This window comes from Argentina anserina, chromosome 3 (assembly GCF_933775445.1).
Source record: "Argentina anserina chromosome 3, drPotAnse1.1, whole genome shotgun sequence".
NCBI classification, from domain to species: Eukaryota; Viridiplantae; Streptophyta; class Magnoliopsida; order Rosales; family Rosaceae; genus Argentina; species Argentina anserina.
In genome coordinates this window covers 2362632-2389870 of record NC_065874.1, presented here as the reverse complement: position 1 = coordinate 2389870, position 27239 = coordinate 2362632, and the positions used below count along the sequence as shown (strand labels likewise).

General features: G+C 40.3%; 4 protein-coding genes across 4 annotated transcripts; all 4 read left to right on the top strand.

The window, feature by feature from the left end:
• The first annotated feature begins 332 nt into the window (after positions 1–332).
• LOC126788233 (50S ribosomal protein L21, mitochondrial) lies at positions 333–3021 on the top strand. The gene is made up of 5 exons (XM_050514205.1): positions 333–814; positions 930–1010; positions 2042–2143; positions 2475–2549; positions 2637–3021. The coding sequence occupies exons 1-5, from the start codon at positions 386–388 to the stop codon at positions 2754–2756; spliced, it is 807 nt and encodes a 268-aa protein (XP_050370162.1). The 5' UTR covers positions 333–385; the 3' UTR covers positions 2757–3021.
• Positions 3022–7993: 4972 nt separating this feature from the next.
• On the top strand, positions 7994–14163 carry LOC126788226 (probable ubiquitin-conjugating enzyme E2 24). The gene is made up of 10 exons (XM_050514197.1): positions 7994–8384; positions 9295–10117; positions 10244–10344; positions 10529–12000; positions 12086–12217; positions 12335–12757; positions 12861–12924; positions 13036–13175; positions 13262–13573; positions 13669–14163. The coding sequence occupies exons 4-10, from the start codon at positions 10540–10542 to the stop codon at positions 13897–13899; spliced, it is 2763 nt and encodes a 920-aa protein (XP_050370154.1). The 5' UTR covers positions 7994–8384; positions 9295–10117; positions 10244–10344; positions 10529–10539; the 3' UTR covers positions 13900–14163.
• A 507-nt stretch (positions 14164–14670) lies between these two features.
• On the top strand, positions 14671–17385 carry LOC126785656 (uncharacterized). The gene has a single exon (XM_050511270.1). The coding sequence runs from the start codon at positions 14671–14673 to the stop codon at positions 17383–17385; it is 2715 nt and encodes a 904-aa protein (XP_050367227.1).
• Positions 17386–24359: 6974 nt separating this feature from the next.
• LOC126785654 (uncharacterized) lies at positions 24360–27230 on the top strand. The gene has a single exon (XM_050511267.1). It carries the CDS (start codon positions 24360–24362, stop codon positions 27228–27230), a length of 2871 nt encoding a protein of 956 aa, XP_050367224.1.
• Positions 27231–27239: the final 9 nt, after the last annotated feature.

Here is a 27239-nt window from a genome sequence, read left to right as displayed (position 1 = left end):
TTTTCCAATCATCCAACTGGGGCCTACTTCTGGGCACATTGAGGACTTTGATTCTAAAATTTCACTTAAGTAGTGCAACTCGATTGCGGCTTGGTAACACATAATTTCAAATTATTACCAACATGCAATGGGAAACTTAATTGTGTATCACAATAACATAGAGTCATAGACCAATCACTCAATTAGTATCTAAAACTTCATCACTTGAATTCTATAAATACAATATCACCTTTCATCAACCGAAAACCAAAATTTTATTTTAATAAAGACAATTAAATAGCAAAGCCTAAAAGCCTAAAACCATTTTTCGACTAAAATGTGAAGAGCTTAAACCCTAGCCCTTCTAAACCCCACTTCAGAACTGAAAGCAAACCCGAAACCACTCATGTCGAATCGACGGTGCCTCCAGCTCCTCACCCGCCGCCTCTCCGCCCTATTCTCAGCCAACCCTCCACTCCACACTCTCTCCACCCCACCTCCCCTCTCTACCCATGAGCCCCTCAAATCCCTCATCTCCCAATCCCCACTCGCTTTCAGCCCCAATTGGTCCCACCGGACCCGCCATTTCTCGTCGGACCGCAACGACGGCGTAGACGGCGACACCGAAGAAGACGGCGACGATTCAGACGGCGACGAAATTGGATACAGCAGTGACGAAAATGCGAGCTTATCGAAAGGCGGAGGGTCGAAAAGGGAGTACACGGCGGAGGAGATGGCGGAGGAGGCGGCGGGTATTGGGTACAAAGTAGTTGGGCCGCTTGAGACTACTGATGGGGTTTTCAAGCCCTATGAGCCCGTTTTCGCTGTCGTTCAGGTTTGGATCGTATGCTTTTGAGTGATGCATCATTTTGCTGTTTGACTACAATTGACTGTTGAGATGGTAATGTGGGTTGTGATTGGATTCTTTGTCATTGTTTCTGTTGTTGTAGATCGGTTCGCATCAGTTTAAAGTTAGTAATGGGGACTCTATCTTCACTGAGAGATTGAAGTTCTGCGAGGTTAATGATAAGGTATGTACATTTTGGTATGGTGTGTTTATTGCTGCGAGATCATTGATTGGTTATGTGTAAATTTTGTGGATTCACGGTTAGAAATGAGTATCCAGTGATTTGAGGTTTTCAGAAATTGAATTAGGATATGCATTTTGAGGCAATGTAGCTTACACTGCGTCTGTGTTGGGTTCAGAGGAAATGAGAAGGTGGGCTTTAAGGCTACTGCCATTTGTGGTGTCATTTTAGATGGCATTGCATCCTATATGAGTGAAATGCTAGTACGGTATAGTCAAGATTGCAGTTGGTATATTTGGTTTACTGTCAGATTGGTTCTTTCTTATCTTATTCTATTTCACTTTCTGTGGAACTCCAACAAAATTCGATTTCTTTATAATCAGGGGCTCAAGCGTTCTCCTCTGCTTGTATTTTGGTGCTCTGTTATGCCCATGGAGTTGTGGACTTAGAGTTACTTTTGGAGTGATAATCCAGACTACTACTCTAATACAATGCCCTAATAGGTCCGATTCGTTTGTTTTTGCCATGTAACTCACATTCTTTTGGCATTCTCTAGTCTAGTTGGGAGGAGAGAATTCGTGATTTCCAAGTTTATGACCTCATGCATAGGCTTGAAATAGCTTGTTATTTGGAAGCAAGGGCCTAGTTATGTAGTATCTGTATTTGTATATTGATTCATAAAATGTATGTTGAAAGAAAGATTGGAAGAAGCTGGGTGTATAGTGTGATATGCATGAAAGTAATTCAAGGATAAGTGAAAATGCTAAGGCAAACTAGTGAACTTACATATCGTCTTTCATGCTTTCTTGTTATAGCTTGTATGATGTTTGAGTCGCTAAATTAGTAAAAATACCTTTTATTTGGGTTGGGATGTTGACGAGAGATTTTGCCATTGGTGTCAGAAAATTTGATCCAAGTTTTGCAGTGAAGATTGCTGGTAGATGATGTTATTTACTTGCATGGGAATATTTAAGATTTTGCATTTCCAACCTTACGTGTGAACTTAGTTTTGATGCTTGGATTATTTGTTACAGTTGATATTGAACAAGGTTCTCTTGGTCGGCACTAGTAGTCAGACAATGATCGGCAGGCCAATAGTTCCAGATGCCACAGTGCATGCAGTCATTGAAGAGCATGTAAGTGCTCCGCCTTGTCTTTTTCTTGTTCCTCCTGTTTGCGTGAGTGTGAATAGTTCACATTTTTGGCACAAACTAATAAAATTGCCAAGTGAAGAGGGTTCTGTAACAAACTTTTGAGAAGAGTATTTTGTTAATTCCTTCTTAGTCTTTCTGTAAACCTGACGGGAACACTAAAGGAACCTAGCTTTATATATATATATATATATATATATATATATATAAAACATCAGATGATTCTGTTTCAAATATTGTCAATCTGACTAAAAACATGATAGTTGAAGTGGGATAGCAATTTGACTGGCACACAATTTATTCATTCTTAATGCAGGCATTAGATGCAAAGGTTCTTATTTTTAAGAAAAAGAGGAGAAAAAATTACCGTCGATGCAAAGGTCATCGCCAGGTATGTTTAGAAATCCTTGTCAAAACGGTTGTTAGGCGCTTGTCTTGGTACATTGATTATTTAATTTCTCATGTTATTGTTCTGTAGGAATTAACCAAGCTGAGGATCATTGATATTCAAGGGATTCAGAAGCCAGAACCTGTAGTCACTGAAAAACCTTCTAAAACACCTGGTAAAAAGTCAGGTAAGGTTGCAGTTGCTGCGTAGGAGAATTGTATGATGCAGTTGTTTGTCAGTAATAATGGCAATCTAATCATGGTCTTGTGCCTAAAAGTGAGCATGATGAGATTCTTGAATTGCTCCAGGTACATCTTGGGATGTCATATGAAATAGAAAGTCTACAATGGAGCCAGATAGATGTAGGATTGGTGACATAGATTTTGCCTATTTGTTTTTTCTGTAGTTTGTAGTGCAAATTTGCAAACTATGAAACCTTGACCTGAATGAATCACTTTTGTTCCTGAATAGATGATACCGTTGTCCTGAGGAAATTCTTTTGTTTTGCTTTTGATGCTCTTTCCTTGCTGAAGTCTCTTATTTCTATCTTGCATTGCTAGATTAGTGAAATTTTTGTGCCTCCAATTAATATGCAATTCCTTATTGATTCAGAGTTACAAGACACAGCAAGTTGCATCTTTTTATCATGTCTAACAGATCACACCCAAATATTTTGTGCTGGTTTAAGCTGTCTTCGTTTAAAGCATAATCGGAGACAGAATCAATGGATAACTGATTTATTTTCCTTCAACTTGTACTCGAAGCATTTTGAAACCCATTTTGGTGGGGAGAGCATGAATTCTCTGTCCACCACAAAATCTTCTTTACAAGGTATTGAGATTTCTTATGGGTTGGAAAAGCTCAGGAATGGGGATGAAAAGGAAGGATCAAACAGGCTTGAGTGCTGCCCCAAATTGTTGACTTGATGTTTGGTGCTCCCTTTTGTGATTTCTGTGATGTTGGATACAAGCTAATCCGAACACACTAAACTAATAGGCTTCGAGGATACTGCATACGACTATCAAAGGTGGAAGTTCGAGGATGCGGTTGATAGACGATTGTTGTATCCGACACTTCATATGAGTTTAGAAAAATTAACACAATAATCGCTTATCTGACACTTCATATGAATTTAGTGAAATTAACAGGCTCCTCTTAGAGGTAAAACCAAATTTGAAGCTAGTCTGCATCTTTTTGGTTCAATCTTCATCATTCCTCGTTAACCACAGTAGAAGTCACATCGACTCCCCACAGTAATTCGTTATAAGGGTGCAAGGGGATGACTATGAAAACTGGCTGTTTGGTTGACCCGGCCTATATACACTCCCATCGATCATCAATAATACAACGCTTTCTCTCTTTCCACTGTTTCCAGTTTCCACTATCACTTTCAAATTTCAACAAAAGCCTTCCTATGCATGCCAGGTATGCTAAGCATGTTAAAGACTTTGTCCCATCATCAATAGTTGATGTGTTGTCCTCCCCCTTCTTTGTTTTATGGTATTTTATGTTCTAAAGTGAGCCACCTCAAGTTTGAAACGAACTCGTGACCATTAATGGTTTTAGATTGTTTATCTATTAAGTTTCGCTTGGAATCAAACTGATTCAAAATTTCATAGCTATATAACTATTCCCACGATAAGTTTGTTCTGAAGTCCTTTTATACCCTTCAAGCATAACTCTTACATCGTAAATTACCGAAAGTTTCTAGAATTCATTATATATACATTATACACGATTGGAACTAACTCAGAATACTAGTCAAGAAACTAATCTGTCAAATTTAGACTGATGGAAGTGCAAGGATAGGCATAATGTTCGATCAAACACAGCTGGAGCTTTGTTTACAAGTAATTTGGCGACCCCAGCATATCCACTTCCATATGATTTTTGTTTTCTGAAGTTGAAAGCTTTCTGTTCGTGTTTTCTGGGTGGTTGAAGGGCCAGCTTAGGGATTTAGTAACAGAAGAATATCCCCCAGTGCTTTTTAAGTGGATTCACTTTCTTCTTTGCCCACCTATAAATCCTCTTTCAACTGAGGAAGCTATTATATAGAATAGAGTTCGGCATTTTCCTATAGCACTTTGCATCCACTTTGCATTCTATATGATTATGCTAATGGAATTCATTGTCACACTAATAGTTGCTCCACCTTCATGGAGGCTTCTATAATTAATCTACCATTAGCATATGCGTCATTATTAATCTACGTAAGGAAAAACTCTTTTGCTTTCTTCCATGTGATTGAAATTAATATGGTGGGATTAGCACAATATCCCTCCTTAAGAATTCATTAATCAAGTCTTGGGCTATCGGTAACCACTAATTATTTTAGAGGTTATGATGTAAAATATATTCTACTTCATTCCAAATCGACAATGCAATACAATCGAATTAGATCAGCATCATCGGTCACTGGATTGGCATATATACAGATATACTCATCTTATTACCACCGCCATCGTCATTTCTAGATTACTTATCATAGGAACAGTCGAAGATTAAACAGGCATTTACTCTATCATTATGCTTACTTAAAAATCGAGGGACCTTGATTCATAAGCCTGTATTTACCTGAATACCTGACTAATTATCATGTTGACTTCAGGAAAGGCTGCTGTTTGTAAGTCTTAGTGTTTATACACGTGTTGCTGTGTGATGATTTTGAGTCTGGATCAATCATATCAATGGTAGCTTTAGGTAGCAGATTTTAGAGTACATGTGAATACAGAGAGGAAAAAGAACTCAGATTCATAATGTAGTTTGATCTATATTCTAAATGCAGCTGGTTGATGTGAAAAACGTAGAGCATAATTTGTCTCAATTTATTTGTATGAACAGTCTGTGAATTCAAGAAGGTTATGGTTATCCATTATATTCCACTTCGCTCGTTAACTATATAATAGTTTGTAGATTGTAGAAAGATCGATGGATCGAGTTAATTATTTTGTATATGTCCACCTTCAACGGTGAAGATACACTACTGCAGTACTGCTGTAGTTGCTTTTGTTGGGAACCAACTTTAGTCAAAAACCACATATATAGTCGGCCACCGCTAATATAATCTGTATTTGTAGCGCGCCGTGTAGGACTAAATCAGTGGAATGGCGAAGGAAATTATGCAGATGCTTTGGAATTCTACAGATCATGACCTGAAAAAGTCCAAATGTGCGTAGTTATATAATCGCATATATATCAAGCAGTAGTCTTGTACTTGAACAATGCTGAGGGTGAAATGATATCACTGCCAGATGAAATCGCAGTAGTTAGAAGTATACAATTTCAAATTGCCTCATGTATTGAGCCATTGAGGAATTCGATCAATTACAGATCATTCTGGTTAGCTGGATATTCCATGTACCCGAAAGCAGGATTCTTTGCTCTTCCATTCTAGCTATGTGTGTAACTATCTATGTCGTTAGTACTACTGCTTTTCTCAACTCTACGCTTAAATTATTGCTTCTGGGCCAGAGATGGAAAATCCTGGGGTCAAATCAGCATGCAAAAAGCTAGGGTTTCAGTACAGCAACAGCAAACCAAATCTGGATATACCTAAATTCATATCTCTATGTCTACCAAGAAACTGCTTTAAATAAAAAGGAACAGTGAGTATATGCCAGTATATCCACTCTAGATCACAACAGCATTGTACATTTGTACTACTACTTAACATCGATCAGCATGCACATAATATCTGCCTTGATCGATCGGTTAGGTCAATTAATAAACATCAAAAGTGACGATGTAAGATTTGATACTCAGGAATACTATCTTCTTTTAAGTTAAAGGACACTTTTGAATTTTGATTGCTTATTTGGCTAAGTTAGTAAAGAACCAATTAGTGTAAACCAACCTTTCGACCTATGATTTGGTCACTGATTGTAAATACATTCGATCAATCTGGATTACCAGAATTCATTCATTCGGAGTCATATCAAGGGCGATTACATTATATTATTACAAGCAATGTAGGCAGCTAGATGCCTAGATAGCAAAGTGCAACATGAATTTGTCTTCAGAAAGATGCAACCATTTAACCCGAGAGGCAGAGACCGAAAAAAGCTTTACATATGGAAAACACAATTACAAGTGCTTATACAAGTAAAATAAAGGTCCAAGGTTAGCGACAAGTCAATGTACTTCATTTATTAGCGTTTGAATGTAATCGATAATATACCAATGCCAGCACTCCAACGTGAGATATTGTCATATAGTGTACTCAACTAATCATATTATTTTATATTATGGTAAATATGCACGTGATGGAAAAAAATTGTAGTCCTTCCAGATAACCACGTGATAATGTTTAGTGGTCCTCCCACCTGTTATATTTTGATACGTGGATTTATTATATAAAAATTATAATTTTACATAGTCCTCCCGGAGAACCACGTGATAATGTTCAGTGGTCCTCCCACCTGTTATATTTTGATACGTGGATTTATTACACAAAAATTATAATTTTACATATTTTTATTATTTATTAAATGACTTTCATGGGCATTAATGATTTTGAACTGTAATTTTTGGTTTAGAGTTTTAGAGTGTATATAGGATTTTATAGTTTATGGTATTAGAGTGTCGGATCTATGGTTTTAGAAAGAAATTCAAAATAGTTTTTTATTTTATAAAATAACTTAAATATGATTGTTTTATTAAATCATAAGTGTCAAATGGTGATTAGAATATAATACTACTTGACATTGCCATGTGGTTCTTTGAGAATACTGAAAAATTTCTCCGCACGGTGAAATGAGAAAATATTATTTAAATTATCATAAATAAAAACAATAAAAAATGGACAAATAATATTAAATGGGTACGTCACATAAATTATGTACCAGATATATATAATAATTTTCCTCTAACAGTGTATAAACAACTACTAGAATATAATCTTAATCCATTATATATGGTTATATAACTTTTAGCTTGAAGTTTCATCACTTCTTTCCAAAGAAGGAAAATTGAATTGGACCACTTGAAAATGGATCGAACCACATGTTTATGCCCAAGGTGCATGTATTATGTTTGTGTTTAGAAGCTAGTTGTACTTGTATCATAAACTTTCCACTCATTAATATTAGGCGTAAGAAATACGTCAAACATAAGAACTTGTCACATTGTTACTAAACAAAGCATATCATTATGTATGAATATGATTCACCTTGATCAATAAAGTTTTACAACAGTTTACAACATTGAAAAGGAAAAGAAAAATGTTCTTGCGTGATTGTATATTTGGTGTCGCAGGACTTTTTTTTTTTGACTAGTTAGAGCATCCAATAGTCTGTGAAGTAAAAGGGTAGAGCAGTCCTTTCCAATAAGCTGAATAGTTGGACAAGAACAGTATCTGGACACTGTTTCGGAATATTCTGTAGTGCCATGTTTCTTATAGTCTAATTGGCCGTGACAGAAACACACGCATTCAAAGTCTCCCAACGTTTCCACGCACAACAACTCACAAACGTCAAAATTAAACCACCCCAAAAACAGGGAGCTCATTCTTAGTTTCTGTCTCTGCCTGCGTTCGTGTGCGTCACTGTGGAACGGTTCCGAGCTTTGTTCATGGCCTAAGCGACGAGTTTGAGCAACTGGGGCTCTGTGCTTCTGAATTCCCAGCAGTCTTTTCATAAGAAGAAGGTGAAACAGTGAGAATAGAACAGTGCCCAGAAGCTGAAGGAGGAAAAATGAGAAGGTTGGTTTTGTTCAGAGGAGCTGTGTTGTGGGTTGAGTTCCTATTGTCAGCGTTGGGTGGCTTTCTCATGTTTTCTAGGTTCTTTTGTCGCTATTAATGACTTCAGTAATGGTCACTTTGCTTCTTGGAGGCAGCAAATGGTACACTTCCTCACTAAAGGTTCTGCCTTTTTGGTTATTCTTGAATGTTATGCATATATTTTGAGGGTTTTTGGTGGGTTTTACTTTGAATATTCTTGTGTGTAAGTGTTGTTGATGATCAAATAGGACTGTTTTTCATATTGTCTGCTGCAAGTTTCGGACTTTGATCAATGAAATTGATGGGTTCTGGAAACTAGATTATCTTTTGGAATGTTAAGTTTTCAAGTGCTACGTACAGAGAGTATGTATTCTTTTTTGGAATTTGTGAAATTTTTAATTGGCTTGGAGATTGATTTATGAACGAATTTGAAATTTCTGGTTTGTACATAAGCTGTTTGATTCATTTGTCATGAATCCATCATTAATAGAGAAAGAGTTTTATATCTGGTTTTAGTTGTTGCTCTAGTCGTTTGTGGTTCTTGAATGCTTCTCAATGAGAATATGATGCATATTTTATAATCTTCATGCAATTTCCAGAAACTTTTCAAGCTGTAAATTTTAAGATTTTATTTTTAGGCTCTATCTGTGAATTAGTATTTCTAGAATTCTAATAATGGAATCAGATAGGAGATGGCTCTATGATGCCTCGATTTATTTGTTCATTTATTTTTGTTTTCTAAGTGCTTCAAAAGAGCACAGGTAAAGGTACAAAGTTTTCATAAGATCCTGCTTCTGCAAAATTTCCACAAGATAGTTTATGTTATGAGTGGTAAAGCATCCAGTTGTGGGGAATCATTTCATGTACATGTAAATGACAGTAAATCACATGTTCTCTTTCTATATGTTCATCATGCATCTACCTGTATAACCCTTCCATATTATGTTTCCCCTCAGTTCTTGATTAGACTATATGGTTTACTTTTCTGATCTATATTCTTGTGTTAAATTTGGCAAGGTGGTACTTTTGCAGGTTCCCAGGAAATATTCAGCTCTTCAAAGAAGCCCTTATGACCTTTGGCATTGAGAAGTGGATATTTGATAGATTTCTTACTGTTTTCATAAGGCAGTGTCTTTGCTAGGTGTATGTGGTATTATACCTGTTAGAGAAGTTCCCTAGATCTCCACAGTTCCACGTGCTTGTTCAGCTACCTCTCTTAGTAAATTAGGGATTAGTTTTTCTCTGAGGTGAATTGAACGTTGTCATTCTGATTCCTGCAATCTGGTGGTTTGTTGAACTCTGTACGAGGCTAACCTCCTTTGGCAGGATAATTCCTCACAGAAACTTAGGCATAGAAAATCTTCTTTGGCATGTTTGGTTCTTAGAGAAACAGACTCTTACCTTTGTTTAAACCTGAAAAAGAAAAAAAAAAGCTCTGTTGAAGTTACTGAAGTTCCCTCTGGTTGGCTATCTTGTGTAGTGGATGAGAAGAGTTCATCTTTGAAGTTTCTAGTCAGAAAGTCTCCTCTAGTTGAAACTTCTCTCCACCTATCGCCGACCGGGCAAATCTTCTTTGACATTTCGAGTCCTCTGTTGACTCTGACCCTTTAAGGGCAAATCTTCTTTGGCATTTTGAGTCATTTGTTGACTCTTGTTAACGCCCTCGGGCAAATCTCCTTTGGCATTAGATCTCCAGTTTTAGTGGTGAAATACCCTACTGGAGATACTGACACATTATCCTGGAAAATACATCATTCTATCCTCTTTACTATCTGATCCTTGAAGCAGTGCTCACCAAGAGTTTCAACAGAAGATTAGTTTTAGCCAGTGTTGTTGATATATTTCGTGGTAGAAGGTATTGATCACATTACTCTTTCTATTGTTTAATGTTTTTAGTTCTTCCAAGTTCCAACGTATCTTCAACTTAGTACTATACTTCAACAATTCCGTAGTTGCTCACCTATGCATGTATTATGTTCAGGTTTGTGTCCATTTTGACAGCACTGATATCTTGCAACTGAGTGAAGGTTATCTGAGTTTCTCTGCAGGACTCATTTTTTCTGCTCTCATTTTGCAACTTAGGTGAGAATTGAGAAATTTTGCAAGGAAATGTTATTCTTTTCATTCATTTCATTTTTCTGTTATTTTTTTTATCATCTAGTATACATGCACGTAGTCATGCTATAGATGCATATGCATACATACATTCAGTTATATGATAATATGATCAAATTAAACTAAGTTGGATGTGGGCATATTCTGATAGGCATCTGAACGATGGATGTGCTTCTCAGTGACTCTGATTGGGACAGTTACAGTGAGACTGGTAGCAATGAGGATCAAGAGGGAAATTACCATTTCTATGGTGAGCACGCCAGCAGCCTATTTTCTAGCCTCGAGGCTAGCATTGGGAAAATCGATGATTTCCTCTCATTCGAGAGGGGATTTATATATGGAGACATAGTGTGCTCTGTGAGAGATCCATCTGGACAGATGGGAAAAGTTGTTGGCATCAAGATATCTGTCGATTTGGAGAGTGTGAATGGAAATGTTATCAAAGATGTAAACTCGAAGAATCTGTCAAAGATCCGTCCCTTTTCAGTGGGGGATTTTGTTGTTTGCGGGCCCTGGCTTGGAAGGGTGGACAGAGTAGTTGACTGCATAGCTATTGTCTTTGATGATGGCACGGAGTGTGTGGTGACTGCAGTGGATCCAGAAAAGCTCATCCCCGTCTCCCCAAACATACTTGAAGATCCTCAGTACCCATATTATCCAGGACAGAGAGTACAGGTTAGGCTCTCAACTGTTTCCAAATCAACTAAGTGGCTATGTGGTAACTGGAGTGAAAATCAAGATGAAGGAACTGTCTGTTCTTTGGAAGGAGGTTTAGTGTATGTTGATTGGCTTGCCTCTGTTCTCGTAGGTTGTGATTCGGATTATCCTGCTCCTCCACGTCAACTAGATTCGAAAAAATTGACTTTGGTGTCATGTTTCTCTCATGCCAATTGGCAGCTTGGTGACTGGTGCATGCTTTCAATTGCTGAGTGTAAAGGTTTCTCGGAGCAGGCTTTTCATAGAACATCTACTTGTGAGCTCACTAACAAGCAAGAAGGTTCAGAAAGAGGATTCAAGAGAAGAAATCCCAAGTCAAAAATTGAGGAAATCTTTGTAATCTCAAAGACAAAGACCAAAGTTGATGTGGTGTGGCAAGATGGCAGCCAGTCGTTGGAAGTGGATTCACAGACGCTCCTCCCGGTCAGTGTTGTAAATGATCATGAATTCTGGCCTGAACAGTTTGTCCTTGAAAAGGGGGCTTATGATGATCTAAACTTGTTTAGCAGCCAAAGATGGGGTGTTGTGCGTGGTGTGGATGCAAAGGAACGTACAGTGAAGGTGCAGTGGAAAACTATAATTGCACCTGGAGCCAATGATTTAGAGGGAGAGCAGATGGAGGAGGAAGTCGTCAGTGCTTATGAACTTGTTGAACACCCAGATTACTCCTACTGTTTTGGAGATTATGTGTTTAGGATGGTTCAGAATCATTTTGATGAAGAAGTTGATAAAAGCTATTCGAGCACAAGGTTGGATATGACTGAGGAGGTAGCTCCGGAAGAGAAAAACTTTGGTGGGGATCAAGAACCTTTCACAGATAAAAGTTACCTACGTTGCATTGGCAATGTTTTGGACTTTAAAAATGGTGTTGTAGAAGTGAGATGGGCAACTGGTATCACAAGCAAGGTATCATTTTTAAGTTTATTTAGCTGATGTTTGGTTTCAATTTGATCTTCATAATCCTAATTCAAGTTCTTTGTTGGTCTTACAGGTGGCCCCTTGTGAAATTTTCCGGTTTGATAAACATGAAATTTCAACTGAAATCACCGTAGAAGATGCTTCTGAGGAGTTGAACAAAGAGAAAGCTGAACATGAAAAACAACCTAATAATGAGAAAGCAAAGGTATATTGATCTCTTCCTTTCTCTCTATGCCAAAGACTCTGAAAGTATGTGGTGAGAGCCAGTATCATCTTGACTTTCCTCACTATTATCTGAATAAGTTTTTATTTATTTATCCAGGATTCCTTCAACTTAAATGGTGATGCTAAAAGTTGCAAACAGTATGCAAGCGAGTCTAGTTCATATTCCCTTCCTCAAGCTGCTTTTGGATTTATCTCGAGCATCGCTATGAGTCTCTTTGGATCCCATGGTTACACATCACTTTTAGGTCCTTCCCCATCATCCTGTACAAAGGAATCGGGGATTTGCCATGAGAAACGAATAGAAGAAACTCGTGATATCTGCACAGAGCCACATATGGTGTGTGAATCTGACGACATTAATGAAAATTCGAATCATGAAGGCAATGACATTGAGGGGAACATATATCTTTTATGTTTGAAAGACCAGGAGAAGGTAGATCATTTTAGGCAGTTTGACATGCTTGATGATTGTGCGGATCACCACTTTCATGGTTCCAGCAAGGAGTTGGCATTATCCCAGGTTAGAAGCTTGATAAGATATAATTTAAAACACCTTTTTTTGTATATCATATTTTCATACATCATGACATCCACTGTAATTCTTTCCAATTTTATACTCACAGGTGAAAAGAGGTTGGATGAAGAAGGTTCAGCAAGAGTGGAACATCTTGGAGAAAGACCTTCCTGGTTGGCACTTCATCCTGACAAATTTTAATTTGTCGATCTTTCTTTATTTAAGTAAGCACTTATGAAGCAACTTATATATTGTTATAACTAAACTCTGCTGTTATTGAACAGAACAAATCTATGTCCGTGCCTTTGAGGAAAGGATGGATCTACTGCGGGCAGCCATCGTTGGTGCACCAGGAACTCCTTATCATGATGGGTTGTTCTTTTTTGACATTTATCTTCCACCAGAATATCCGCATGACCCACCTGTAAGTGATACATAAATGATGGTTGTTAATAGGTTCTGACTGAGATATTCCAACATAAAGATTGACGAATCTGTAATTCTATGCAGACTGTACACTACATATCTGGCGGCCTACGTGTGAACCCGAACTTGTACGAGTCTGGAAAGGTCTGTCTTAGTCTTCTTAACACATGGACTGGTACAGGAAGTGAAGTTTGGAATCCTGAGAGCTCCACCATTCTTCAAGTTCTTCTCTCCCTTCAAGCTCTTGTGCTTAATGACAGGCCATATTTCAATGAAGCTGGATATGATCAGCAGGTGGGAAGAATAGAGGGAGAGAAAAACTCGGTGAGCTATAATGAAAATGCATTCCTTATGACATGTAAGTGCATGTTGTACTCTCTCCAAAAGCCGCCCAAGGTAAAATATTCTATTCATCTCATCCGGTTTTACCAATGTACTAATGTTAGTTCGATTTTTTTTTTGTACATATTCTTACTACAATGTTGGTGCAGCATTTTGAGGGGCTTGTGATGGAACACTTTACTCGGCGCTCTGAAAATATTCTAACGGCTTGTAAAGCATATATGGAGGGGGTTCCAATAGGGGGTGTTGCTGATTTTCAGAAAACCAATGGAAGCTCTACTGGGTTCAAAATTATGCTTGCTAAACTCTTTCAGAAACTAGTGGAGGCATTTTCTGCTAAGGGAATCGACTGCAACCAGTTCCTCGTGGCAGGGAAATGAAATGATGCAAAAGGTGCAGGTTTGTAATATACAAGGTACTCAAGGATTAATTCCTGCTGTGTATAAATAAAGCCACAGTGCCATTGTGTGTGTGTTCAGTTGTAAGCTTGATCGTGCATGTTTCTGAATTTGTGATTGCTCTTGTCCAGATAAGAGAAACCGATCCCCACAGTTGTGTATATTTGAAAAATAAATGTATCTGTACTGTATTGTATCTTGCATGTAAAGTTTGTGAATAAAAAGCAAGAGTTGGTTTGGTGTGTATCAGTGATGCCTACAGAATTTTAAACTTTCTTCTTTTCCCTATCGATAAAATAGAAAGAAAAAAAATATTGCCTTCTATTCTAGACTTCACTGCAAGCTTCTGTTGCGGGAGACATAAACCCATGAACTCAATACCATCATGCTTAAAGCCTCTATCGAGTCCTTGTGGATGACTTGATGGCTCATTTCAGTCCTTGATTGTAATAAGAAATGTATATGCAAAGGAAGAAAAAAAAAAGTATCTTTCTTTAGCATAAATAGTTTTCTGCATCCCAAATAAGAATGAACAAAAAAGCCAAGTTAATTATAGAAATCTGCAAAATGATACATCCAACTATTCCACCTGATCCTTTACCAATTTGGAGCTCACCAAATATTATTTTCTAAAACTTGTTTTCAAATTAAAAATATATTATAAATTCCATTAAGGTATACCCGCCCATATAAGGAAAACCAGCGTCGACTCATTCAGCTCTACGGTTCTTCCGATCCCTCCACTCCACACCCATGGAACCCATTTCTTCTTCTTCTTCATCCTCATCTAGGGTTAGGGTTTCCGCTCATTCAAAGACCCATGATTCCTTCTTTACTCCACTCCTCCTCTTCTTCTTCTTCATCGCCACGACCCCCACAGCCCATTCAACCCTCCCCTCCGATTTCCACTCCTTATACACCCACCACTGCAACAACCTCGTTCCCATTCCCCACACCCACCACTCAAAACCTCTTCACGCCGACCTCGGCACTGGCTACTTCACCGGCGGCGACACTCTTTTCTCTCAAACGCCCGACAGAACCGCCTTGAATTTCCACCAACAGATCAGCTTTCAAGCCCATTACGCCGGCTCAATCCTCAGCGGCTACTTGGTTCTCATAACCAGCAGATCCCCTCCAGAAGGACCACAACACTGTCGGGAGTTTCAGCTTCAAGGACACTATTCAGATACACGTGAAAAGCTTTGCATGGTTGGAACTGTTTCGCCCATTGATGTTCCAGGTAGTAGTTCTGAGTCTGCAAATGTTGTTGTTCTGAAGCTTAGTTATCCGAAAAACATGAGCATTTTCGATATTTTGGTGACTGGGACTTTGGAGTCTGTGTCTGGTTATTTTGAACCTATTTCGATACTTGGTCTATCTCAGAAGTCTGGTTATCGGCCCACGTTCATTGGGAAGGGTCGGATGAATGGCTCTTTGGTTCGTTATGAGAGAGGGGAGAGTTTAGGTAGGGATAGTTTACCTCTAGAGAAAAGGGGTAAATCGAGTCGCAGTGTATGTAAGGTGCTTGGTGGTGGTGTTACACTAGAAAAGTATGAATTGGAATATGAGAGTGGCTATGGCAGTCCTGTTGGGGGAGATGTTGGATATGTACCTACATTCCTTGTTGCGGGTAGGACTCGGTGTGGAGATGGGAAGATGCAGATGTTGTTGGGGTTCCTCAACTCGAGCGATAATGGAGGGTATAGTTTTCCCTTTGAACCTAGGACAACTTTGATTGCTGAGGGGGAATGGATCGAGAAGGAGAATCGTGTGTTAGGTGTTGCATGCCGGATTTTGAATTTTACGGATTCATTGACTAATGCTGTTGTCGGAGATTGTTCGACTAGACTCAGCATTAGGTTCCCTGCACGGTTGTCTTTAAGAAATAGGTCTACTATTGTGGGGCAAATTTGGAGCAACAGGACAGTGAATGACTCTGGTTACTTTGGTAAAATTGGGTTTCATCACAGTGTGTCGGTACGGTTTAGAGGAGGAGTCTTAGGCTATAAATATGAATTCACCGAGTATGACACCGTGAGGAAAATGTGTGATGTAAAGAAAACCAGTAGAGGAAATGGAAACAAATACCCTGATGAGCATTCAGAGGAAATGAGACTTGGAATGGCGGTGAGAAACAAAACGTTGAGGTCTGGATGGGTTAATGTATTCCCATTGTTTGTGGATGGTGATCAAAGTCGTGCCAGGATTTGGGATAAAAGCCCTAGTACTGTGGTGAATATGAGCTATGTTTTAATCAATTATGGACCCAATTTTTTTGATAAGGGTTCCACAACAATAGTATCTGCTGAAGGCCTATATTATAGAGATCACGGTTATCTATGTATGAAAGCATGTAGGCATGTATTGTCAAAAAATCAAGAACTGATGGAAAAGGATACGCTAGACTGTGCTATTAATATTAATCTCCAGTTTCCTCCGTTGGATGCTAGGGAAACAAGAACTGTCAATGGAAGTATTGAAAGCACAAGGACAAAGTCAGACCCTCTTTATTTTGAGCCTAAGGAGTTATACTCGTTTACCATTACAGAAAGGCAAGCTGCAAAGTCCATTTCAAGAATGGACTTGGAGAATCTTATGGTTCTGATTTCCAACACCCTTGCATGTGTCTTTGTAGGATGGCAGCTCTATTATGTCAAGAAACACCCTGATGTACTCCCCTTCATCTCTATTGTGATGGTTGTTGTTCTCATTCTGGGACACATGATTCCTCTTGTGTCCAACTTTCAAGCAATGTTTGTGCCAAACCACAGTAGTTGGCAGGATAAGTTTCTCGTGACTGGTGAATGGCTTAAGGTGAGTGAAGTAATTGTTAGTGCGATGATGTTTGTTGCTTTCCTGCTGCAGCTATGGCTTCTCCGGCTGACTTGGTCCTCAAGACAAGGTGACAGAAGTCAGGAGCTCTTGAGGGACTGTGAGATGAAGGTTGTTTGTGCAACTTTACCACTATACATAGCTGGTGCATTGATTTCTTGTTTTGCACACCAGTGGATCCATAGTCATCACATCTCATTCAGGCCATTACGGGGCCATTCGCGTTTTCATCAGCGATACTCTCTCTGGGATAACCTTAAGCCTTACAGTGGCTTAGTCCTGGATGGTTTCCTGCTTCCGCAGCTATTATTCAACTTGTTCTTCAATTCAGGAGAAAAATCTCTCTCCTGTACATTTTATATCGGGTCGACCATTATCCGTCTGCTGCCGCACGCATATGATCTTTACAGGGCTCGCACATCTCCAGGGATCTTTACTTTCTTTTGCTATTATGCAAAATCGACATCAGACTTTTACTCTACTGCCTGGAACATCATCATCCCTTGTGGTTGTCTGCTGTTTGCTGCCATTGTTTTCTTGCAGCAGAGGTTTGGTGGCCGTTGCATTCTTCCCAAAAGATTTAGACAGACTTCTGGTTCATATGAGAAAGTCTCTGTCATCAGCAGTGTTTAACAATGAGGAACTATAAACACCTTGAATAAGTTTTGGAATTGAAGCGTCATTTTTCTTAATTTCATATATTGCCAGTGTAGAGATTCTAGCTATGACTCAAAGAGATACTTCAGTCTTCATTGCAAGCTTCTGATTTTTATTCTTTGACAGGAATTGAAATTGAATTTCCACATCACTGTTGGATCTGTACATTAACATAACGTATTCTGTAAGTTCTTTCACAGTTTCACTAAAATAACTAATCTCACTTGAGCCTAGTGAAGGATCCGCGGTGACATGGCATGACAGTATCGTGCAGTGAACATCTGGAACTCCTTGGATGCTCTTGAGACCTTTCTCTAGCTTGTCGATATTGATCTCAATCACTAGCTTGGTGTTCTCTGCATCAGTATGCCAATGTATCTCTGAGAATTGGTATGGTTGCGCGCGCTTCCGCATCAATTCATTACTCCAACGGACTGAATCATGTCGGTCTTAACATGTAGGTAAGCTCCTTGAAGATTTATGTTAATTTTGATATTTTAGTCTTTACTGGAGGAGTTGGTACCAAGCTAGTTTCATCGTCTTCAATTGTTGTGCATGCATCCTCCCCGTGATTATGATTATGACCATGACCCTAAACTATAGCTTTGGTGTGTTGGCTAATCATAGTTCTATGATAAATTAATATGCAAATGATACAGTATAATAGGCTAAAATCACTTATGTATTGATATGAATAATTACAGGGTATTTATAGGATTCTAGGCTACCAATTAACAAGTATGAAACCAAAGATAATTTGTCAATTACTACGGCTTAGAGATTTGGTTGGTGAGATCCGGTGTGTATATTTGACTCATGCTAACACTCCCCCTCAAGTTGGTGCATACACATCGACCATGCTTAATTTGCTAAGTGAGTCATAAAAGGCCTTCTTAGACACACTTTTTTTGAGTATATCTGCAAGTTGCTCTACCGAAGGCACAAAAGGAAAGCTAATGATCTCAGCATCTAGCTTCTCTTTTATAAAGTGACGATTAACATCCACATGCTTTGTACGATCATGTTGTACAGGATTATGTGAAATATCAACAGCTGCCTTGTTATCACAGTACAGCTGCATAGCATACTTAGGCTTAACACCCAAATCTTGTAACAAATTTCTAAGCCATAACAACTCGCATACTCCATGGGCCATACCTCTGTATTCTGCTTCAGCACTAGATCGAGCTACCACCTTTTGTTTCTTACTCTTCCATGTAACAAGATTACCCCCAACAAAGGTAAAGTATCCTGATGTGGACCTCCGATCTGTAATATTTCCAGCCCAGTCTGCATATGTGAAACCGCAAACCTCAATGGTATTGTTGTGATTAGAAAACACTACTCCTCTCCCTGGAGCTGACTTCAAATACCTCAAAATCCTCACAACAGCATCCATGTGATCCATACTGGGATTATGCATGAACTGACTCACTACACTTACTGCATACGCAAGATCTGGTCTGGTATGTGACAAATAAATCAGGCGTCCAACTAGCCTCTGGTAACGAGTTTTGTCAGTAGGCACCTGATCTGGGTACTCTGCTAACCGATGGTTTTGCTCAATAGGAGTATCAATTGGAGTGCAATCCAACATACCTGTCTCTGTTAATAGATCAATGATGTACTTCCTCTGACACAGATATATACCATCACTTCCCCCGGCTACCTCAATGCTTAAGAAGTACTTGAGTGTACCTAGGTCCTTCATCTCAAATTATGTGGCTAGCTGCTTCTGTAATTTATCCACCTCAATAGTATCATTACCAGTAACTACCATATCGTCAACATATATAATTAGGGCTGTTACTTTTCCTTGTTGGTGTTTGAGAAATAATGTGTGGTCTGAATTACTCTGTCTGTAGCCAATTTTCCTCATGAATTGTGAGAATCTTCCAAACCAAGCACGAGGAGATTGTTTAAGACCATACAAAGACTTTCTCAATCTGCATACAAAGTTATCTGGAGAAGCTGCCACATATCCATGAGAAATATCCATATACACTTCCTCTGTAAGTTCTCCATGAAGGAATGCATTCTTAACATCAAACTGTCTAAGCGGCCAGTTTAAGGTAGCAGCAAAAGAGAGCAATACCCGAATAGTGTTCATCTTTGCAACAGGTGCAAATGTCTCATCATAGTCTATGTCATATGTTTGGGTGAACCCTTTTGCTACTGGGCGTGCTTTATACCGGCTCACTGACCCATCTGGATTATGCTTTACTGTAAACACCAAACGATATCCTACGGCATTCTTCCCATGTGGTGGAGATACAAGCTCCCAAGTATTGTTCTTCTGTAATGCTTCCATCTCTTCCTCCATTGCTTTCTTCCATTTTGGATCTCCCAATGCATCCTGCACTTTGTTAGGTATTGATACAGCAGAAATTTGATTCACAAATGATTCATATGACTTAGACAATCTTTTAGTAGACATAAAATTTGCCACAAGATACTTAGCTTTAGCCTGAAGGGTAGGTTCATATTTTTTTGTTGGCTGACCCCGAGTAGACCTAGTTGGTAAGACATATTGTCTACTATTAGCTTCACTAGTATTAGCCCCAATAGAATGACTAACCTCAGGTGAGTGATCTTCTGTACCAGGGGAACGTTGGTCAGGGGTATAAACAACAGTAGAGGAGGCAGGAGGGGCAGTTGTGCTGTCAGCTTCTGGTACCTGAATCTCTGGAGTGACTATACCAGACTCATTGGGAGGTGCATGTGTAGCTGACACATCAGTAATCTCATCCGAACTTGTCACCATATTTTCTGGCTGACTTGTCTCCCCATGTCCATGATACAGCTCTTCAAAATAAATCTCCCCCTGAAGAGCAGTATCAGAAGACGTGAAATAGCTCATGTCCTCAAAGAAAGTAACATCCATAGTGACATAATACTTTCTGATAGGTGGATGATAGCATTTGTACCCTTTCTGATGTCCTCTGTATCCAACAAACACACATTTAACTGCCCGGACATCCAACTTAGACCTCTGATGTTTAGGGAGATGGACAAAAGCAACACAACCAAAAACACGGGCGGGAAAATTATGAAAAGAGGGTAAGGAAACATGGGATGCAAGCACCTCATATGGAACTTTGCCATCAAGGACACGAGATGGAAGACGATTAATGAGGTGAGCAGAAGTGACGACAACATCACCCCAAAGGTATTTAGGCATATGGGCACTAAAGAGAATACACCGAGCCATATCAAGTAAATGACGATTTTTTCTTTCAGAAACTCCATTCTGCTCAGGTGTGTAAGGACACGTTGTTTGATGAACAATTCCCCGTGCGGTAAAAAAACTCCTGAAAGACACGATTCACATATTCTCCCCCATTATCTGAACGAAGAATTTTAATTGTGGCATTATATTTTGTTTTGACAGTGGTATAGAAGGCTTGGAAAGCTGAAAAGACCTCATTTTTGGTTTTTAGAAGAACAATCCATGAAAGACGCGTGCAATCATCAATAAATGACACATAATACCGCATTCCCGACAAAGTAGACTATTGGGAGGGTCCCCAAACATCAGAATGAATTAATTCAAAAGGAAGAAAACTTTTATTAGAAGTACTAGGGGAATAAGTAGACCGATGACTCTTGCCCAAAACACATGTTTTTACAACGAAAAACTGACTCATCCACACCAATAAACAAAGTAGGCATGGATTTTTTCATAACACTAAATGGAGGATGCCCCAAGCGACGATGCCATAACCAAACTTCACTTAGCTTATCAGAAGTGGAGAGTAAAGCGATCCGGGACTGTGCCCCTGGTTTCTCCCCCGCATATGTCTGATCCAGATGAAACAACCTGCCCCGTAGGAAACCCCCGACCAATTAACTTCCCGGTGAGAAGATTCTGAAATATCACATACATGGGAAAAAATGTCACAGAGCGCTTAGCTTCAGTGTTCAATTATGGGGACAGATATCAAATGATGAGATAAAGCAGGTACATATAACACATTGTGAAGCTCTATTGTGAGAGTAATACGAACAGACCCTTTTCCTAATACGGGGAAGGCTTCACCATTAGCATTAGTAACATATGGTACTGGTGGAGGAGATAATATGCTAAAATAAGATTTGTCATAAGTCATATGATCGGACGCACCAGAATCAATAATACATGTATCAAAACCAGCACAGTGAGAAATATGTAAAGCCATACCAATCTTACCACGATCAGCTATTGATGTTGTGGGTGTTGCTCCTCCTGCTGTATGATGATCATGTCCAACCACACCATAAATATCTGGTTCCTGAACCAGTTGAATAGCTGCTTTTGCCTTAGGACGATAATTAGGCCTTTGGGGCCTAAGGTGTGGATACAACTTCCAACAGGTTGAACGAGCATGGTTGGTATCATGGCAATAAGAGCAAGGAGGGCGGGGCTGATTCCCGAAACCGGGTGGTGGTCCTCGGTGAGGAAATGGGGATGAAGTGGCCTGCTGAAGAGGTGGTGCTGAAGATCTAGCACGAATAGTAAGGCTGGAAACTTCAACTGGTGTTTGATGAAGGCTTTTCTGGTGAGATTCATCCTTACGGATATATGTGAAAGCAGTTATTAAGCTAGGGGGTTCGGGCTGGCGGAGCAATTCCCCTTTCACACTGTTATGTTTAGTATAAAGACCTTTCAGGAAATGGTGAACTCGCTCAAGCTCCTTCTCACGTTGGTACCAAACAATATCTTCCTGATGTTTGATCAAGCAAGGACGTTTCACATCAATCTCAGCCCAAATATTTCTGAGTTTGGTGAAATATTGCGCCACCGGTTGCCCATCTTGTTGCATCGCCAAAGTGGTGCACATTAACTCATGAACTTGTATGAAATCAGAGTCATTAGGATATAAGCCTTCAAGTGTCTGCCATATTGCCTGCGCAGTGTCACATGCCTCCACCATATCAATTATCTCGTCATTCATAGCTTTCCACAAGACAGACATCACAAGGCCATCATTATCGTCCCACTTAGTGTAGGCAATAATATCATCTTTACTAGGAGCCTGAGTGACTCCGGTTACATGTCTCATCTTATGCATGCCTCGAAGATGAGCCGCCATAAGTCGCTTCCATTTACGGAAATTGGTCTCATTGAGTTTAGTACCCCCAAAGGACCCACTGTCAGAACTCTTGACAGATACTTCAAATTTCGGAACATCAGATTCGTCTCCAGAACCCATTGAAAAAGAAATGGAAAAAACAGAATCAGGAATTGTGCAGCGGAAACACCAAAAACAAAACTGATAAGAATCTGTCTTGGGTGCACGTTCACTGTCGGTGCATCTGCACTGACAATAAAGAGTTTATTATTTCTGGGCGGGCCGGATCTGGTACGGGTCGGGTCGAATCCGGGTCAAATCCGGGTCGGTCGAATCCGGGTCGGATCGACGTTTGGGCTGGAACTGGGCCGGACCGGGCGGGTCGGGTCGGTAGTACCCGATTGATGGAGGAAATGCAGCGGAGACACCAGCGACGTCGGGTGGAGGGATTTCCGGTCGTGGCTGCTGTCGAGGGCGACGCCTTGGTGCGGCGGAAGGTAAGGCTTGGTTCGGTGCTTCTTGGGTCGTTGGAGCCGTCGCCGGAAGAGACTCGATACCAAGATTCGGTAGAGGTAGGTGCGGCGATGTCGGAGGACCACTGGACCGCTGGATTCGGTGGAGATAGGTGCGGGCGGCGTCGGAGTTGTCGCCGGTAGAGGTAGGTGCGGGCGGTAGAGGCAAGGTATCGCCGGTAGAGATACCAAGGTTCGGATGAAAAAGCAAAACAAGAAAAAACAAACTCTTTTACTGCTGTTTAGGAGAAGCAAGCCAAAAAATGAAGATATACCAGCGAAGCAGCGAAGCAGCGAAGCTCGCATAGGTATGTTAGGAAGAAAGGTGATACCAGCCAAGCTCCCACTAAACCCATAAAAACAGAGCATATGCTCTGATACCAAGTAGAATAGGCTAAAATCACTTATGTATTGATATGAATAATTACAGGGTATTTATAAGATTCTAGTCTACCAATTAACAAGTATGAAACCAAAGATAATTTGTCAATTACTACGGCTTAGAGATTTGGTTGGTGAGATCCGGTGTGTATATTTGACTCATGCTAACAGATACATGAACAGGCCGTTGCGTACGAGGCTCGATTGTCATCTGTTCAGTCACATAAAGAGTGTCCATGTTTAACGTTAAAACAACAAAGTTTGTTGGGCTAGCCATCTCCAAAATCCTTCCTGAAACTTGGGAAAGCTGTAGCTAGCATTACTCGTGCTTAAATTGAGAAGGAACTCAATCCCATAAAGCTTAAAGCTAGCTAGGGTTTAAGTGGATGATTTGATGACCGTAAGATCTCCTATAAGTTTGCAAGATAAAATGCAGGGGGATATTCGAAAAAAATATCGAGGTTTTGAGATTTGGCATTCATTGGCATGCAAGCGAGCGGGGATATTAGCCTCACCAAAGCGGGGATATTAGCCTCGTTAGCGTACCAAACATGTCATCGCGCTCAAATTAGCTTTGTCAGGCGGGCATTTTTGCCTCGTTAGCGCATCAGACATGCCATCCTGCATGCATATCACACAATGAATATATCGAAAACTCGTTATCTGATAGCTTTTTTGTGTATAAGCCTGGCCAACGCCAACATAGCCTTTAAACTCTAAACTCGACCCGCCTAGCTCCCACTAGATAAAAATCGATATCGAAAGGTAAATAATATAAATCTCGACAGGTAAAAATAATAATTAATATTACCGAGCTACTCTTGTAATCTTGTATATCTTGTAGATTTGTACAGTATGTTTAGTTTTTTACGATAGTGTTACTATTTACCTAAAGGTAAGAAGAAGTTCAATTTCTGGTTAGACGGTGTATATACTCAGCTCAAGTTTCCTGGAGCTTCTTCTCCATCTCTCTCTCTCTCTCTCTCTCTCTCTCGCCTTCATTTCGATGGAGACCAAATCAAGGGTTTGGCCTCTTCCACTTTCCCCAACCTCTCCTCCACAAACCCATAAATCCCAACTCACTCCCCTCCTCTTCTTCTTCTTCTTCCTCATCAATCTCACCCCCACATTTTCACTCCCCAACCCAATCCCAAACCTCGATCAACTCTACTCCCATCACTGCAACGACGTCGTTCCCAAATCGGAGACCCACCCCAAGTGGTTCCTCACCACCCTCTCCATCCAAGACATCGGATTCCACACCACCTTCTTCACCGGCGGCCACCGCTTCTTCCTCAATTCCACCTCCGGCGACCGGAAAGCCCTCATCTTTCGGCCCAACTACGTCGCCAAAACCCTAGCCGATGGAATCTTCCAAGTCAGAGGAAGCATGGATCTTCGTTCTCTGAGATTCTCGCCTCGCCGGAATCTGAAGCTGGTCACCGTCCGGGAGCCGAGGATTCCGGTCAGGCGGGGCGTGGTGAGGGTCGCCCTCGATGGGTTCTATTCGGAATCAGCAAAGAAGCTGTGTATGATTGGGAGAGTTAGGCCCATGTTTAATAATAATGCAGGTAAGTTTGAGCCTAGTGTTGTTGTTAAGCTTAATTATCCGAAATGGTCTAGTGTTTATGATAGTTTGATTAGTGGGAGTTTAGAGAGTGTTGTTAATGATAAGGATAATGATGAGAGTTACTTTGATCCTGTTATGATGTTGGCTTTTAGTGTGAAGCATAGTTATGTGTATACATTTGTTGGGGAAGACAGGCTGAGTAGGTTTCCAAGCAGCGCTGAGAGTGAGGAGAGTATAGGGTTGAGGAATTTTAATGATTCGAACGGCGGGTTGTGTAGGTTGCTAGGCAACCGTCTGGAGAGGTTTGAGTTGGTGTATGGGGGTGAGTGTCGTGGTGGGGGTGTGAATTGCAATCCTGTTGTTGGTGGGGAGGCTGGATTTGTACCTGGCTCGGTGGTGTTCTATGGGACGCGGTGCACGGAAGGGAGGAAAATGCAGATTTTGTTGGGGTTTTTGAACTCTACTGGAGATGAATATTTGAGGTTTCCGTTTGTGCCTAGCAGGACGATGATTGCCGAGGGGGAGTGGGATGAGAAGGGGAAACGTTTATGCGCAGTTGCATGTAGGATTTTGAATTTTACAGAGTCTTTGACTAGTGCTTTTGTTGGAGACTGCTCGACTAAACTCAGCTTGAGGTTTCCGGTAAAGTTGTCTTTACGAAATAGGTCTGCTCTTGTGGGGCAAATTTGGAGCGACAAAAAAGTGAGTGATGCAGGTTACTTCAGTAAAATTGAGTTCCAAGGTTTGTCGGGGTGGTTAGTGAAACTCTTGAGATACAAATATGAGTATTCTGCGAATGACAATCTGAGAAAAGCATGTGCGGAAAAGAGGACTAGGAGAGGCAAAGGAACGAAATATCCTGATGAGTATTCACTGGATATGAAATTTGACATGAGAGTAAGCAACAGCAAAGGAAAAGTTGCATGGGGTTTTTCATCGCCATTATTTGTTGATGATGACCGGATTTATGGACGCCGGTTTTGGGATAAAGGACAGGACACGGAAGTACCAAGTCATCAGAAGAAAAGCCACAGCAGCCCAATGAACATTAGCTATAAGTTGAGCTTCACACGTGGTGCCCAATTTTTTCATGATGTCTTCCCATCAAAAGCAGACGTAGCTGCTGAAGGAATATATGATAGAGATTATGGAAACCTATGTATGATGGGCTGCAGGCACGCATCATCCGAGGAACAAAATTTGATTAGAAAGGATATGTTAGACTGTTCCGTTCAGATTGATGTACACTTTCCTCCATTGAATTCCAAGGATGGCCAGAATGTCAAGGGAAGTATTGAAAGCACGAGGAACAAGTCAGACCCTCTTTATTTTGAACGTATTGATTTCTCCTCAACTTCAATTTACCATAACCAAGCTGCTGCATCCATTACGAGAATTGATATTGAGATTATCATGGTTTTGATTTCAAATACCCTTATATGTGCTTTTGTGGGATGGCAACTCTATTTTGTGAAGAAAAACCCAGATGTGCTCCCATTCACTTCATTAGTCATGCTCACTGTTCTTACTCTGGGATATGTGATTCCTCTGTTGTTCACCTTTGAAGCAATGCTCGCACCAAATCAGAGAAGACAGAGTACTTTTCTTGGCGTTGGTGGATGGCTGCAGGTTAATGAAGTAATGGTCAGGCTGATAATGTTAGTAGCTTTCATTTTGCACCTACTTCTTCTCCAGGGGACCTTGTCATCAAGACAAGGTGTTGATTACCAGAAGAGCTTGATGGATTCTGAGAGGAAGGTTCTTTACGTGACCTTAACATTGTACATAGCTGGTGCACTGATTACGTGCTCTGTCCACCAGTGGATGAATACTCACCAGAACTCACACAGGCCATTTCATCGCAATCTTCGGCTGGTAACTAACCTATGGCATCTTGTTCACCCACAACGCTCTCTACTGGACGACATCAAGTCATATGCTGGATTCATCCTGGATGGTTTTCTGCTCCCGCAAATATTGTTAAACGTATTCGCCAATTCGGGTGAAAGGTCTCTGTCTTGTTCCTTCTACTTTGGAACCACCATGATTCGTCTGCTGCCTCATGCTTATGATCTGTACAGAGCTCGCACTTACACACGGTTACTTGCTTTTTCATACATTTACGCAAACCTGAAAACAGATTTTTTCTCCACTGCCTGGAACATAGTCATACCCTGTTGTGTTCTGCTGTTTGCTGCCATTATGTTCATGCAGCAAAGGTTTGGCGGCCGTTGCATTCTTCCCAAAATATTTAGACACTCCACTGTATATGAGAAGGTCCCTGTCATCAGCAATGAGGAATTGTGATGGACATTT